The 13,352-nt window shown below is 56.3% G+C and overlaps 1 protein-coding gene and 1 long non-coding RNA gene across 2 annotated transcripts; both read right to left on the minus strand.

Moving 5' to 3' along the window:
* Positions 1 to 3,856: 3,856 nt before the first annotated feature.
* On the minus strand, positions 3,857 to 8,243 carry LOC149912200 (maestro heat-like repeat-containing protein family member 2B). The gene is made up of 10 exons (XM_090130693.1): positions 8,201 to 8,243; positions 7,756 to 7,847; positions 7,462 to 7,584; positions 7,077 to 7,195; positions 5,912 to 6,206; positions 5,704 to 5,796; positions 5,225 to 5,311; positions 4,928 to 5,051; positions 4,617 to 4,726; positions 3,857 to 4,147 (listed from the first exon to the last, which is right to left on the minus strand). Exons 1-10 carry the CDS (start codon positions 8,241 to 8,243, stop codon positions 3,857 to 3,859), a joined length of 1,377 nt encoding a protein of 458 aa, XP_089986819.1.
* Positions 8,244 to 9,114: 871 nt separating this feature from the next.
* Positions 9,115 to 9,526, minus strand: LOC149912201 (uncharacterized). Its single transcript, XR_016461532.1, has 3 exons — positions 9,469 to 9,526; positions 9,301 to 9,341; positions 9,115 to 9,154 (listed from the first exon to the last, which is right to left on the minus strand). It is a non-coding gene; the product is annotated as an uncharacterized LOC149912201 (long non-coding RNA).
* Between the last annotated feature and the right edge of the window lie 3,826 nt (positions 9,527 to 13,352).

Genomic DNA, 13,352 nt, shown 5'->3' on the forward strand with positions numbered 1-13,352 from the left:
ATCTTCAAAAGATCAAGATAATGTGTGAGCTAATAGACCTGACACGATTGCACTAAAGCAGTTTCAGGCTGAGTTTATGGAAGTAAGCTGTAGTGGCAGGTTTATGAATCAGCAGATCATAAAGTTGCAGTGAATGGAGGTTGAAAGCTTAGTATTTCTGTGCTGAGAAAATTACCCCGCGTCCAGAGGAACAGACAGACATTACAGCCATGACACCTCTGTGGATTTTGTTATGCCTGTCCTTCTCATGGACATAGGCCCTGAGTCTTCAGAATTTGTAGACAGAAGTGCCTTTAAACAACCTGTGTGTCAGTTTTGGACTGGGCCCTAGAGAAAAAATAGCCTCCTACCACCCCCTCTCCTCAATTTTGCATGCGTGTAAGAGGCTCTCCTGTAGGCTCTTGGTCTGTGCTTAAGAAGCAATCAGAAACGTGCCAGAACATCCAGGTGCATCTCATGTAATAACTAAGTGCTGCTCCTGGGCCAGCAGTCGGACCTGTGCTTTTTCTTCATGATGCTTTTCTGCAACGTACAGCAAGGCATGTGACCTTTGTCTGTGAATAAAATGTATCAGAGAATCATAGAATCACAGAATAGCCTGGGTTGAAAGGAACAATGATCACACAGTTTCAACGCCCCTGCTGTGTGCAGGGCACCAAGCACTCAACCAGGCTGCCCAGAGCCACATCCAGCCTGGCCTCGAATACCTCCAGGGATGGGCATCCACAGCCTCCTTACTCTTCTCCAGTGTGAGAAATGCTATTGCTGGGCTACCTTGGAGTTTGTTCTGTGTCCTCACGATGTTCTAGTGAGGCCAAACATCTGCCAACCTGTCTAATTGAGCGTGGCTGACAGCTGCTTTTGCTTCTGGAAGTCTGTAAACCCACTGAATCTAACTAGGAGCACAGCGTAGTTGTGAGAGATGTGTGAACTTGCAGCCTAATTCCGCCCTTAGCTGTGCAGCCCATCTGCCACTGCTGAGAGTGGCTTCTATTACTGTTGGTTCACATTTCGTGCTGTTGCCAAAATAATGCAAATTATTGTGTGAATATTTCCAGATTTGCTGCCAAGATAAGCAGAGCTAGCAGATAAATACCTCTTTGGCATCTGAGTTGCCAAGAGACATTGCTGAGCTTTGAACGAGCGTCAGCCACTCAGTGAGGAACCACCCACAGCTCCAACATGGACCAGATTCTCTCAGTGGTACTCATGTCTGACTGCACAACTGAGGAGCCTCCAAATTTAAGGCGTCTGCAGCAACTACATTTGAGTGTCTAAATGTAAGTGTCTGAATCTAGAGCTGAGCTACACAGCTTCTGGTCTGAAAGACTGTTAAAATTAAAGCCTGCCACCAAGCACTATCTGCCAACATATTATCTCATGGCACATTTTGTCATAAATGCTAGGGATGTGAGGAATTTAAGGGGGAAAAAGAGACGTGTAGATGTGTCCTAGTTTCATGAGAGACACATGCACTTAGACTGCTGAGGTAAACTTGTACAGTTCATAACTCAAGTAGTTTTTCAATTCTGAAGGCCACTCAGACTTTCAGACCCTTCAGTAAGGGTGATGGAGCACTGGAGCAGGTTGCCCAGAGAGGCTGTGGGGTCTCCTTCTCTGGAGACATTACTCAAAACCTGCCTGGATGCGTTCCTGAGTGACCTAATCTAGGAGTTCTGCTAAGGCAGGGGATTGCACTCGATGAGCTTCCCAGGTTCCTTCAGCTATAAATAGGAAGACTGCTAAAAAAGTACCCTTTTCACATCTCAGCCAGGATTCTCGCATTTATTTATTTTTAATAAATGATACAATCTTCTTCTCTTCTCTTCTCTTCTCTTCTCTTCTCTTCTCTTCTCTTCTCTTCTCTTCTCTTCTCTTCTCTTCTCTTCTCTTCTCTTCTCTTCTCTTCTCTTCTCTTCTCTTCTCTTCTCTTCTCTTCTCTTCTCTTCTCTTCTCTTCTCTTCTCTTCTCTTCTCTTCTCTTCTCTTCTCTTCTCTTCTCTTCTCTTCTCTTCTCTTCTCTTCTCTTCTCTTCTCTTCTCTTCTCTTCTCTTCTCTTCTCTTCTCTTCTCTTCTCTTCTCTTCTCTTCTCTTCTCTTCTCTTCTCTTCTCTTCTCTTCTCTTCTCTTCTCTTCTCTTCTCTTCTCTTCTCTTCTCCTCTCTTCTCCTCTCTTCTCCTTTCCCCTCCTTCCCTTTTTCCTTCCCTTTTCCTTCCCTTTCTCCTTCCATTTTCCCTTCCCTTTTTCTTCTACTCCTCTCATTTTAATTTTTTTTTTCATTCCCTTTTTCCTTCCCTCTCTGTTTCCTCCTCATCCCCTCTCCTTTCCCTTTTCCCTCCTCTCCCTTCTCCTCCCCTTCTCTCTTTTCATTTTCTTTCCTCTCCTCCCCTCCCCTCCCCACTCCTCCCCACTCCTCCCTTCCCTTCTCCTCCCTTCTCTTCCCTTCTCCTCCCTTCTCTTCCCTTCTCCTCCCTTCTCCTCCCTTCTCCTCCCTTCTCCTCCCTTCTCTTCTCTTCTCTTCTCTTCTCTTCTCTTCTCTTCTCTTCTCTTCTCTTCTCTTCTCTTCTCTTCTCTTCTCTTCTCTTCTCTTCTCTTCTCTTCTCTTCTCTTCTCTTCTCTTCTCTTCTCTTCTCTTCTCTTCTCTTCTCTTCTCTTCTCTTCTCTTCTCTTCTCTTCTCTTCTCTTCTCTTCTCTTCTCTTCTCTTCTCTTCTCTTCTCTTCTCTTCTCTTCTCTTCTCTTCTCTTCTCTTCTCTTCTCTTCTCTTCTCTTCTCTTCTCTTCTCTTCTCTTCTCTTCTCTTCTCTTCTCTTCTCTTCTCTTCTCTTCTCTTCTCTTCTCTTCTCTTCTCTTCTCTTCTCTTCTCTTCTCTTCTCTTCTCTCCTCCTTTCCCCTCCTTCCCTTTTTCTTTCCCTTTTTCCTCTCCTCTCCTCTTCTCTTTTCTCTTCTCTCCTCCTTTCCCCTCCTTCTTTTTCCTTCGCTTTTTCCTTCGCTTTTTCCTTCGCTTTTTCCTTCTCTTTTTCCTCTCCTCTCCTCTCCTCTCCTCTCCTCTCCTCTCCTCTCCTCTCCTCTCCTCTCCTCTCCTCTCCTCTCCTCTCCTCTCCTCTCCTCTCCTCTCCTCTCCTCTCCTCTCCTCTCCTCTCCTCTCCTCTCCTCTCCTCTCCTCTCCTCTCCTCTCCTCTCCTCTCCTCTCCTCATTTTAAATTTCTCTTTTTCATTCCCTTTTTCTTCCCTCCCCTTTCCTCTCATTCCTCCTCATTCCCTCTCCTTTCCCTTTTCCCTCCTCTCCCTTCTACTCCCCTTCTCTCCTTCTTCTCTTTTTTTCTTTTTTCTCTTCTCTCCTTTCGTTTTCTCTTTTTCCTTTCGTTTCCTTTTCTTTTTCTTCCTTTTTCTTCTACTGGCTCCACCGTTGAAGGCAGAACTCTCTTATTCTCTTCCACGTCTCACTAGAAAATGGAGAGTCTCAAGTTGTGACTGAGTAATTTCCACCTCACACAGACTTTGAGAGGAAAAAAGAGAAGCTGCCTCCTCCCTGGATCCCTCTGGCAGAGGCAAGCTACAACTACAGCAAAGGCAGGAGTGCCAGTACCTGTCTGTGGGTCCAGGCGGCCGGGAGAAGTTGTTCATCACGGCCTCAGTGTGACAGCGGGTGAGGATGACCACCGCCTGGCACAGGAAGGGCACGAACGTGCTCTGCTGCGTAGATGACGCGCAGCTGCGCAGGATGTAGAGGATGGGTGGCACCTGGAAGAAGAAGGGGAGAAGGAATGACTTGCTGCATCCTGGACTCTGCAGGGCCTGACCATGGACATTCAGCGCGTGAGCAGTGCCTGCTCCCTTGACATGCTGCAACGCCTAAGCCTAAATTTCAAACCAGCCCCCCTGTCCAAGCCCTGGCTCTGCGCTCAGGCTGTGCTGCTTTAGTACCAGAGGCAGACGGCACAGGGCATGGTGCAACAGCCAGAAACAAACCAAGACACGTGGAAGAAAGTCTCTTACGTTCCAACAGATGTCCTTCCCATGCATCTGCAGAAAGGTGGTCACCCACTTCCCAGCAGCACGCACGCGCACTCCTGTGGCTTTCCGGATGGTCTCCTTGGTGGCCATCATGAAGTCGACGGTGCGTTCGACGGGGAAGTTTCTGCACACGATCTGCAGAGAGATGAGAAGCAGGAGAGATCCCATCACTGCTCTGCGCAGCTCTTCAGAGCACCAAGCAGTCTGGAGGGCATTCTTAGCTCAGTGGCTTGCCGGCCATTCACAACGCTCCTGCTGTCCGTACCCTGCTATTTACACGGAAGGCGGCTGAGCCTTCGCTCAGCTTCTGCACCCATGGTGTCTGCTGACATGCAAAGCCTACCTCCCAGCAGCCACAGTCACACATGCACGCAAGTGCACACACACACACACACACACACACACACACACACATCATGGAGTCAGCCCCTTGCACTGCGTGCCTGAAGGCCAGCCATAGCTCAGAGCCTCCTGCTGCTTGCTGAGAACAGCGGTCTCAGGGCGACAGCTCATTTTGGAAACGGTGTGAAAGGCTGGGAGCAGCACAGAGTCGTGCAGAAGCCTCCGCACAGAGATCCCACCACCCCTTTCTGGGTCCACTTACCATGGCCATTTTGGACGTGGTCTGGAGCTGAGAGACAGTGCTGCAGGCATGCAGTCCCTCAGACAGGCTCCCGATGTCTCCTGGCTCCATGACTCCGTTGGCTGCTTTGGCTGGAAAGAGCCCAGGGAGAAAAGGGAAGTCATGCTTCTGGAAATGGAACCGCTCTCCACGGGGCAGAGACAGAGGACAGGGTGGGGACGAGAAGAGAGCTGTGCACGGTGCCTCTCCCTCCTGTAAACAGGGCCCAGCCCGTGGGGCTCTGGCAGTGCCACGGAGGAGGGCAGAGGGCTGGTGCAACCTGCTCTGCTCACCTTGGATTCGGAGAAGGGAGCTCAGACACGTGGCAGCCAACTGGCGGGATGCGGGCATGGGGTCGCACGTCAGAGGCGCCAGCAATCCCACCAGGGAGCCAAAGTGCTCGCAGGCATCTGCTCTCTGCAGGGGTGAGAGGCAGGAAGAAAGCTGTAGGCAGCCCCGGCTCTCCCTGGCTTCTCCGCCTGTGCCTTCCTCACGCCGTGGCACAGCATGCACAGCTGGGCGGAGCTCGCCTTCCAGCTCAGGGGCTCTGGGGAGGGAGCAGGGGGCATGCGGTGGGGCTCTTTACTCACTCGAAGCTCTTCGCAAACAGCCAGCAGCTGGGAGCAGGTCTGCAGGGCCCTCTTGCGCTCCCACACGTTCTCTGAGACCATGCATTTCTGCAGGACCTGGGGTAGAGCATCTGTCTCACTGAGGAGTCTTTGCTTTCCCTCCTGCCGCCCCTCTCCCTGTCCCTCCTTCCCCAGCACTTTCCCCCAAGGCTGCCCTGTGGCTCCACGTGGCCTCCAGCCTCACTGAGCACCGGCACTGCTGCCCCCGCTCTCTGCAGTCATCCTGCCTGCTAACCCGGGAGCTTTTCCTCGGCTGTGGCCTGCCAGGGGCTGGCTCCTGCCTTTCCCCTGCAGGGCCCATCGCTCTGCCCATTTCTGAGCTCGCAGTGAGCTGGCACGTCAGCAGGAGATTGCTCCCCTCTGATCACCCTCTCAGTCCCCAGATCTGCCCCCACTGCCGACAGGCACCATGCTTTCTCCCTTGCCCCACACATACTCACATGCACTATGTTCGGAAAGAAGCCGCCGCTGGGCTCTGTCTGGAGCAGAACCGCCATGAGCCGGCCCAGAGCTTTCAGGGACGTTTGCTGAAGCTGAAAGCAGAAGAGGGCAGTGAGGTTTAGCATCACGGCTGCTGCCAGAGCATAGGCTGTGTGTGCTGAGGTCGGGTTTGACCGAGAGGTGGCCGGGAAAGTTACGGCAGGTTACCTGCAGGTACTGCGCTGCGTGCTGTGACTTCCTGATCTTCAGCATCATCTCTGCTGAAGGGTGCGTCACGATGTTCTTGCAGCACAGGACCAACATCTCCCGCATGTCCTTGCTTTCAAAAGAGGGCTTCAGCTTGCTGACAGGAGGAAGAAAGGAAGAGAAATCAGAAAGGGCCTTTAGCAGTGCACTCCAGACTGGTTCAGACAGCATCTGACTTTCTCCTAATCGACAGCTACCAAGCCAATACCCCCAGCTCCTGCTGCTGAGCACTGTCTTCAGTTCCAGCAGCGCCCACCTCCTCCCCGGCAGCACTGAACCAGCTCCCTCTCTGAAGGGAAGGAGACCCCAACTCTCCCTTCTCTTCCCTGCCAGGGGACAGGAGCACCAGGGCCTTTCTCCCTGCCCAGAACCTCAGCTCCGCCGGGCACAACAGCCCAGCCTTCACTCCTATAGATGTGTCTCTTTGCCCCCTACCCCCTCCAGGCCTTCAGGAGCTACCCAAAATGGGGACCACCATCCTGCCTTGCAACCTCAGACCTTACCTCAGCTGCTCCAGGGCCAGAACCACCTTGAGGGGCACTGGGGAGACAGGAATGCCCGAGTAGTATTTCTTCAGCAGGTCCTGAAAGTCCCAGAGAGACACTGTCAAGTTGGGCAGGGGGCACATGAGAGCTTTTCCACCCAGCCCTGAGACAGACATAACTGCCACACACCAGCCCCATCACTCCCATGTTTCCCATGGAAGCACTGCAGGATGCAGCAGCTCGACAGCTGGTGCACCTAGCCCGCTGCCCAGCAGAGCCTCCAGCACCCAAAGTCCCCACCAGCTGGAGACATGTGGCTGATGGAGACCTGTATGCCCCCAGGGAAGCGGGCCTCATAGTGCAGCCCAGAACTCTGCAGGCAGCCCTGCCTCTAGGCACTCACCATCAGGATCTCCAGAAGCTTTCCCTTCAAGGAGGGGTTAAAGGATGCAGAATCACCCACAGCTTGGAAGGCAGAGCTGAAGTCGGTGATGCTCTGCACCAGTGCGAGGTTGTTCTGCAGGTCCTGAGGCCCAAGAGAGAAGAACATTCTTTGAACTGCGGGATGGGACAAGGGCTGCAAGGGGGACACGTGGGGGCAACGCTAAGGGAAGGGCTTGGGTCTTCATCTGGGCACAAACCATTCCCCGGGGGACCGTTGGAAAGGGAAGGTCCCTCTCAGCATCTCCCCTTGTGGAGGGGCTGCAGCTGGGCGCTCAGACACCCTGGCACGCTTTGAGCTCTCACCCGGCAGCTGCAGCTGTAGAGCATCAGGATGTTGCCCACGATGTCTCCCTCCAGGTGGGCGAGCAGCTGCTCCTTGGAGGCACGCAGTGCCAAGCTGCCGTGGGCGAGCACGAGAGCGCTGCGTGTGGCCTGAGCTCTCGTGCTGTCCAGCTCCATCTGTGTGGGAAGAAATGCCTTGAGACACTCGCTCAACGGCCCCCAGTGCCCCGCGATGCACCTGGGCTCCAAGGCAGAAAATAAGGCAGAAGAATGCCAAGATGGAAACCCGTAACGCTTTACCTTCTTGCGCCTGGAAATCCTCGCGTTGCGGCCTTTGCACAGCCTGGACGCAAACGTGGTGAGCGTGGCCAGGACTGCTTGGAAGTTACTCTCAGCCGCGTGGCTGAGAAGAGAGACCATTCCCTGCACAAAAGAACAAGGGGCAGTTGGCACAGGCCTGAATCTACAGATCCTCTCCTGAGGAAAAGGGCAGCAGGGAGGAGATGGAAAGGCGCGGAGCAGGGCCAGGAGAAGCCCTCTGCCCCAGGGACGGAGCGGGGATGCTCGCAGGAGCTGGAGGAGAGCAGGGCTCACCTGGGCCTCACATGGGTCCTCCGCGTTTGCTTCCTCCAGGTGCTGCAGCAGCTTCTCCTGGATGTGGAGGACTCCCTTACAGGCTCCCAGCACTGTGCCCAGAGCCTTGTAAAGGAAAGACTACAGGGGAAGGGAAGGAAGAAGCTGAGATGTGGCAGCAGCTTAACCTGTTGGGGGAGGGCCAGGTGGAAGGACCCACGCTCCCTGGGAGTCACTGAGAGCAGCTGCAGGGCCGAGCTTTATCCATCCCTGGGCAGCTTGCAGGGAAAGGCCCTCTGGGGGCACAGACTGGGGAAGCAGCATCAGCATCCCGCGTGGGCAGAGCACCAGCCGCAGCCCCAGCCCCAGTTGGACACCTGCAGCTGCACCGCTGGGTGGAGCCGGGGGGAACTCACCTTTTCTGCAGAGCTGCTGGCAGAGCTGCTCAGCCACCGGCTCAGCTCACAGCTCAGGGCCTCGATCCAGGCCTCATCCCGTATGGTGTCCATTGACGCCCCGAGGAACTGTTGGAGAACAGGAGAAGACGATGTTCCCTTGCCCTTTGCCTCTTCCCTCACTCCCAATTGCTGCAGCCCTCTGGGGAGAGGTGTCTGGAAGAACAGTTCCTCTCCCAGCTCCCCAGCATTCCCTCCATTTAAGCCTCCTGCCGCTCTTCTCCTAAGACCCCCCTTGGGCTTGGGACAGAGCGGAAGAGGCAGCGCCTCAAAGGCTCCTCAGCAGCACTGGAGAGGCTGTTCCTGTCCCGTGGTGGCTCATATGGGAGCGGGGCTACTTGGGGCAGGCAAGCACTTCTCTGCACCCAGCAGTGCTGTACCTTCAGCAGACGGCGCTCCCACCCTGCAGTGTCCAGGAAGCTCTCATCTTTCCCTGCACAGCAACAGGAAGAAAAAGACCCTTACTTGGGATCAAGGCACAGAAGAAGAGCTGCTGCAAACCTGGCTTGGCCTGGGCACTTGACACTGCCAAGCTGGGACCCGCACCCCCTCCACCATGACCTGTCCCTCCCCACAAACACTGTCCCCGCAGGAACACAGAACTAACTGAGGGGACGTGAAGGGCCCATCCGTGTCCTGGAAGGGGCAGATCCCCGCGGGGAAAGATCCCCGGGCCTCAGCGCTGTCTCCCTGGAATGGGAACAGCAGCAGAGCAAGCACTGGGCTGCAGGCAATGCTTCGCCTCTGCCACCCTGCAGAGAGAGCTGCATTTTCACTCCCGCCCTTCCCTGCCTCCGCCTCTCCCTCCCCACCAGCACTTTACCTTGGAGACACTGCAGCAGCAGGGGGATCTCAGCGGCCCACATGGCCCCCACAGCTCTGTGGAACCTGCTGTGGAGGTTTTGCATCAGCTGCAAGGCAGCGGCCTGGAGTTCGCTGCCTGCAACAGGGCTCCCTGCCACCACCTGAGCGAGAGCAAGGAGAAGCAGGGTCACTTCTGCAGCAAGAGCAGCGGCTTCCCCCCAGGATGGAAGCAGCCAACAGCTCTGCCCGTGGCCGTGCTGCTTCCTCCCGGGGGCTGGTGGCACTGGGCTCTGGAGCATCTACTCACCAGCAGGCGCGCCAGCAGTGTCTGGGGAGTCAGTCGTGGGCCTGTGAGGAGAAAAAAGTGCTGAGTCAGACTCCAAGACGCTCCGTGCCCAGCCACGCGCAGCTCCGCTGTCCCTTCTGGGTGGTAGCACAGGTCAGCAGAGCTCACTGGCGGAGCTTCTGCTCCTACCTTGAAACATGGAGCTGAGGAAATGGGGATCCAGCTCCTCTACTCGCCGTCCTGTCAGATCCTCTCTCTCGGCCAGGGCTCGGACACAGCGCGAGACCGGGATCAGCATGCCGGTGTGCTGGGCTGGCACCACGAACAGCAGCAGCCGTGGCCACAGGAGCTGTCGGGAACGAGGCAGTTGAGCGTGTCAGCATTCCTGCCTCCGCTCAGAGACGAAGAGGACTCTGTGAATTTCCCTGAGCCTTGCGTGCTTCAGAGCACGCTGGAGGAGAGACCTGGGGTGGTGGGATGAGGAACAGGTGGTGCGAAGGCAAGGAGCAGCAGCAGGGCAGATGTGACTTACTTTGGACATCCCTGTCGCAGAGACGTCCAGAGACCCCAGGATGTCCATGCACAGCTCCTGCAGAGCTCCTTCTTCCTGGGCTTCCCGGGCAGAAAGGTCTCCAGCTGCCTGCACAACAACGGTGTTGAAACCCGGTTACCTCAGTTCTCAGGAGCCTCTCAGGAGGCTCAGGTGCGGCCCCAGCGGTGCTTCTGTGCCACCCTCTGAGCAGCACAGGTCTTCCCAAAGAAGATGCTGCCCACTGTCCTTACCCTTCTTCCAGCGGTGCGGCTGAACTCAGTGAAGATGTGCCCCACCACATCCCAGGCTGAGCAGCTCCGGGTGTTCGAACTGAGCAGGTCCTCGATGAAATGCAGAACTGCCGTCCTCACCTGCCAGGGGTCAATTGAGGGTGTGATTTTTCAGGTCAGAAGGCAAAGGGAAGCCACCTGCTCATCGGGGCAGCCCTTTGGGCACGAGCAGAGACAACAGGAGCAGAGGAGGAGCCTTGGCTCCTGAGGTGAGGGCCAGGCCTTAGCACCAGGCTGTGCACTTTCCAAGCACAGCACAGGGACCTGCCCGCTCCACTCTGCCTGCTCTCCCACAGGAGCCATCGCGACCGTGTGGTCAATGCCCCAGCACCTCTCTAGTCACCCCAGCCCTGCCCGTGTTGGCAGCAGCATCACCACCCCAACAACACTTTCTATTCCCAAAGCAGCTCACCCGGATCCTGAGGTCGCTGCACAGACACTGCACAGCCTCAACCACCTGGGGCAGCTTCTCCATCATCACGGGCTCTGCAAGAGATGCACAGAAGCATGAGAGGAGCCACAACCCCGATGGCAGAGGGGATCCCTGGAAGTCCCAGCCTGTGCTACTGACCATCAGAGCGAGCCAGAGCACCGAGCAGACCCAGTGCTGCCACGCGTCCAGCCTCCCAGTCCTCGCCCAGCTGTGACTGCAGAAACAGGACCATTTCCTCTGGGCAGATCCGGGCTGCAGGGAGGAAATCCCACGCTATGTTAGCAAGAAACTCACGCCCATTCCCGAGGTTTGTGAGAGAGGCCCTTTTGGCAAGGGCACTGCAAGCATTGCCAAAGCTCCTCTCCTTACCCTGCAGCATGATGCAGTGGGTCAGCTCCGCTCGATCAGCCTCGCTGTGCTGCTTGGTGTTGTCATAGAGCTGTGGGAACAAAGTCCATATGAGAAAATCACATCAGCACTGAGGACGGAAAAGACGCTGTGCTGCTGCTCTCGTCTCCCTGGGCACTCTCAGGAAGAGGACAGGCAGACAAAACCCAGCCTGCCTCACAGCATCCCTGGGGGGACAGGCACGGCTCTGGAACAGCCGTGAGCATGCAGGAGCCAAGGCTCAGCTGCATTAGTCAGGGGCTCAGACCTTTGCAGTCCTCCTCAGACTTAGGTAAGAGGGAAACTGCTGTGGGCACAGGGATAGGCTCCCCTTACCTGGTAGAACACGGCACTCATGACGTCCAGAAACTTGTCGTTCTGGATGACAGACTCAGTGCCCTCTAAGGCCTCCAGGAAGACAGTGAGGCTCTGCAAGAGACAAGGAGAGGAAGAAAGGGATGAAGCCACATCTAGCCACTTGGGAGTGGAAAACCTCTTTCCCAATTGTTTCTCTGCAGGGAGAAGCTCCTGCACAGGCTTTTTATCCCCCACCTCCCAGCAGCACCGAGAGTCTCTCTGCTCTCAATCGAGCCATGCTTGAGCATCATTTGCAGGCATTTCCCACCCAGCAGCCCTCTTCTCCCCCATCAGATGCAACTGGATGTGGTCCCCCCCAGTTGCTAGCACAGAGCTCCTCAGGCTCTCAGGCACCCATTCCTCCTTTCTCCAAGGGCTCCCCACCTCCTCCCTGCACCCCCCAACCCCTCGTGGCACTTGCACTGGCCCCACGTCCACCCTGAGCCCTGCACAGCGTCTCACCTTGGCCACCCTGCAGGTGTCTTGGATCTCCTGACACGGGTGCACAAGCCAGAGGAGCTGCTCCCAGACGTGCTCTTGGTGCAGCTCCTCTTGCAGGAGAACATCCAGCATGGCAGCCACGGCCCCGAGGACGGCCTGTTTGTCCTGGAGAGGGATGGCAGAGGCCCGGCATCAAAGACCAAAGGTCTGCCCTTCCTACAGAGAAGGCTTTCTCTTTCCCTTCCCCTTCCCCACACCCCCACGCCCAGCAGGGGATGGGCTCGCTCTGGAGGGCAGGCAGGTTTTCCCCAGACCCTCATCCCCAGCTCTTCCTGCCACAGTGCTGTGACATGCAGCTGCTCCCTGCCACAGAGCCACTTTGGGGCCCTTTGCAGAGCCAGCCCACTCCCTCCCATCACTGCTCAGCTGCCAGCCCACTGGGCACAGACAGAGCTGCCACATGGGTGCCCCCGCTGCCACCCTTGGCTGGGGGCGCAGCAAGGCTTACCTCCTCCTCCTGGCAGTCCTGCCAGTTCCTCAGCACAGAGAAGAGCAGCTCCTGAAGGTTCTCATAGATCCGCTCTTTCTCCATGGCAGGCCAGGGGCATTGGGATCCAGAGGACAAGTGAATCTTCACTCCATCCAGCCACTGTTTCAAAACTGAAAACAAACAAACAAACAAAAATAATGAATAATATATATATATATATATATATTTTTTTTAAAGAGAGTGAGAGAAAAGGCAGCCTGTGAGAGCCTGCAGCAGGGCGAGGTGCAAGGGCTGTCCCGAGGCCCCCTGCTCTGGAGCCAGCACTCACCAGCACAAGCGAGGCGCAGGGTCCGGCCGCTCCTCACCTGGCCCACCACACTGCGCAGGCCAGCCAGCATCAGCCACGTGAAGGGGATGCACTGTGGAGCTGCAGAGAGGAAGGAGAGGTCCACAGTCAGAGCCCTGGCAGCAACAGAGGAGGGGGCGAAGCCCTGCATCCCCCAGAGAGGAAAGACCCCTTTCCCCAGTTGTCATAGGTGTAGGGTGGCTGAGAGCACTCTACCGTAGATGCCGAACAGTTTGCTGAGGGTGATGAGCACAAAATCCTTGGGTCTCTCCCCGATGGCCTTCAGCTGGCCCTGGAGCTCAGCCATCACCAAGCTGAAATGCATCCGGGCCAGAGCCACCAGGACGTTGCTGGCAGCCGTCCTCACGTTGTCCCTGACACCCTGAAAAGGAGTCACTGGTGACACACCGTCCAGGAGACTGCCTGAGGCCCCGGGAAGGGCTGAGCCACCGCCGTCCACCAGCACAACACCAGCACGGGCAGCGGCTCCCTTTGCCTTTGGCTGTAACCCCTCACCTGGGCTGCCGTCAGGTCCCGGGACACCTCTGCCAGCAGCCGGTTCACCACTCCGCACGGCGGGCGGCTGTCGTCTTCCCACAGGGCGCCCTCCAGCTCGCGGTACACCTGTGCTCGATCACCCTGGGGACAGGGACCAGTCATGCTTTGCTTTGCCCTTGCTCTCGGGGAGCCGCCCACTGCCACCCATCACCGTGCCGGTGTGGTGCCGCGGCCCGGCACCCACAGGACCACGGCACTGCGCCACGGCAAGGATTCACGGCCGGACGTCCCCAGCTCAC

Source organism: Phasianus colchicus, chromosome Z (assembly GCF_987193195.1).
Source record: "Phasianus colchicus chromosome Z, bPhaCol1.hap1.1, whole genome shotgun sequence".
NCBI classification, from domain to species: domain Eukaryota; kingdom Metazoa; phylum Chordata; class Aves; order Galliformes; family Phasianidae; genus Phasianus; species Phasianus colchicus.

Bases quoted from the DNA above. Each gene is read 5' to 3' on its own strand.
- LOC149912200 (XM_090130693.1), bottom strand. From the start codon at position 8,243: ATGGACACCATACGGGATGAGGCCTGGATCGAGGCCCTGAGCT. The intron at 7,848-8,200 runs GTGAGCTGAGCC...CTCTGGGCACAG, and splicing joins CTGGATCGAGGCCCTGAGCT to TGCTGGGAGCCTGTAAGGGA. The intron at 7,585-7,755 runs GTGAGCCCTGCT...TCTTTTGTGCAG, and splicing joins AGGACCCATGTGAGGCCCAG to GGAATGGTCTCTCTTCTCAG.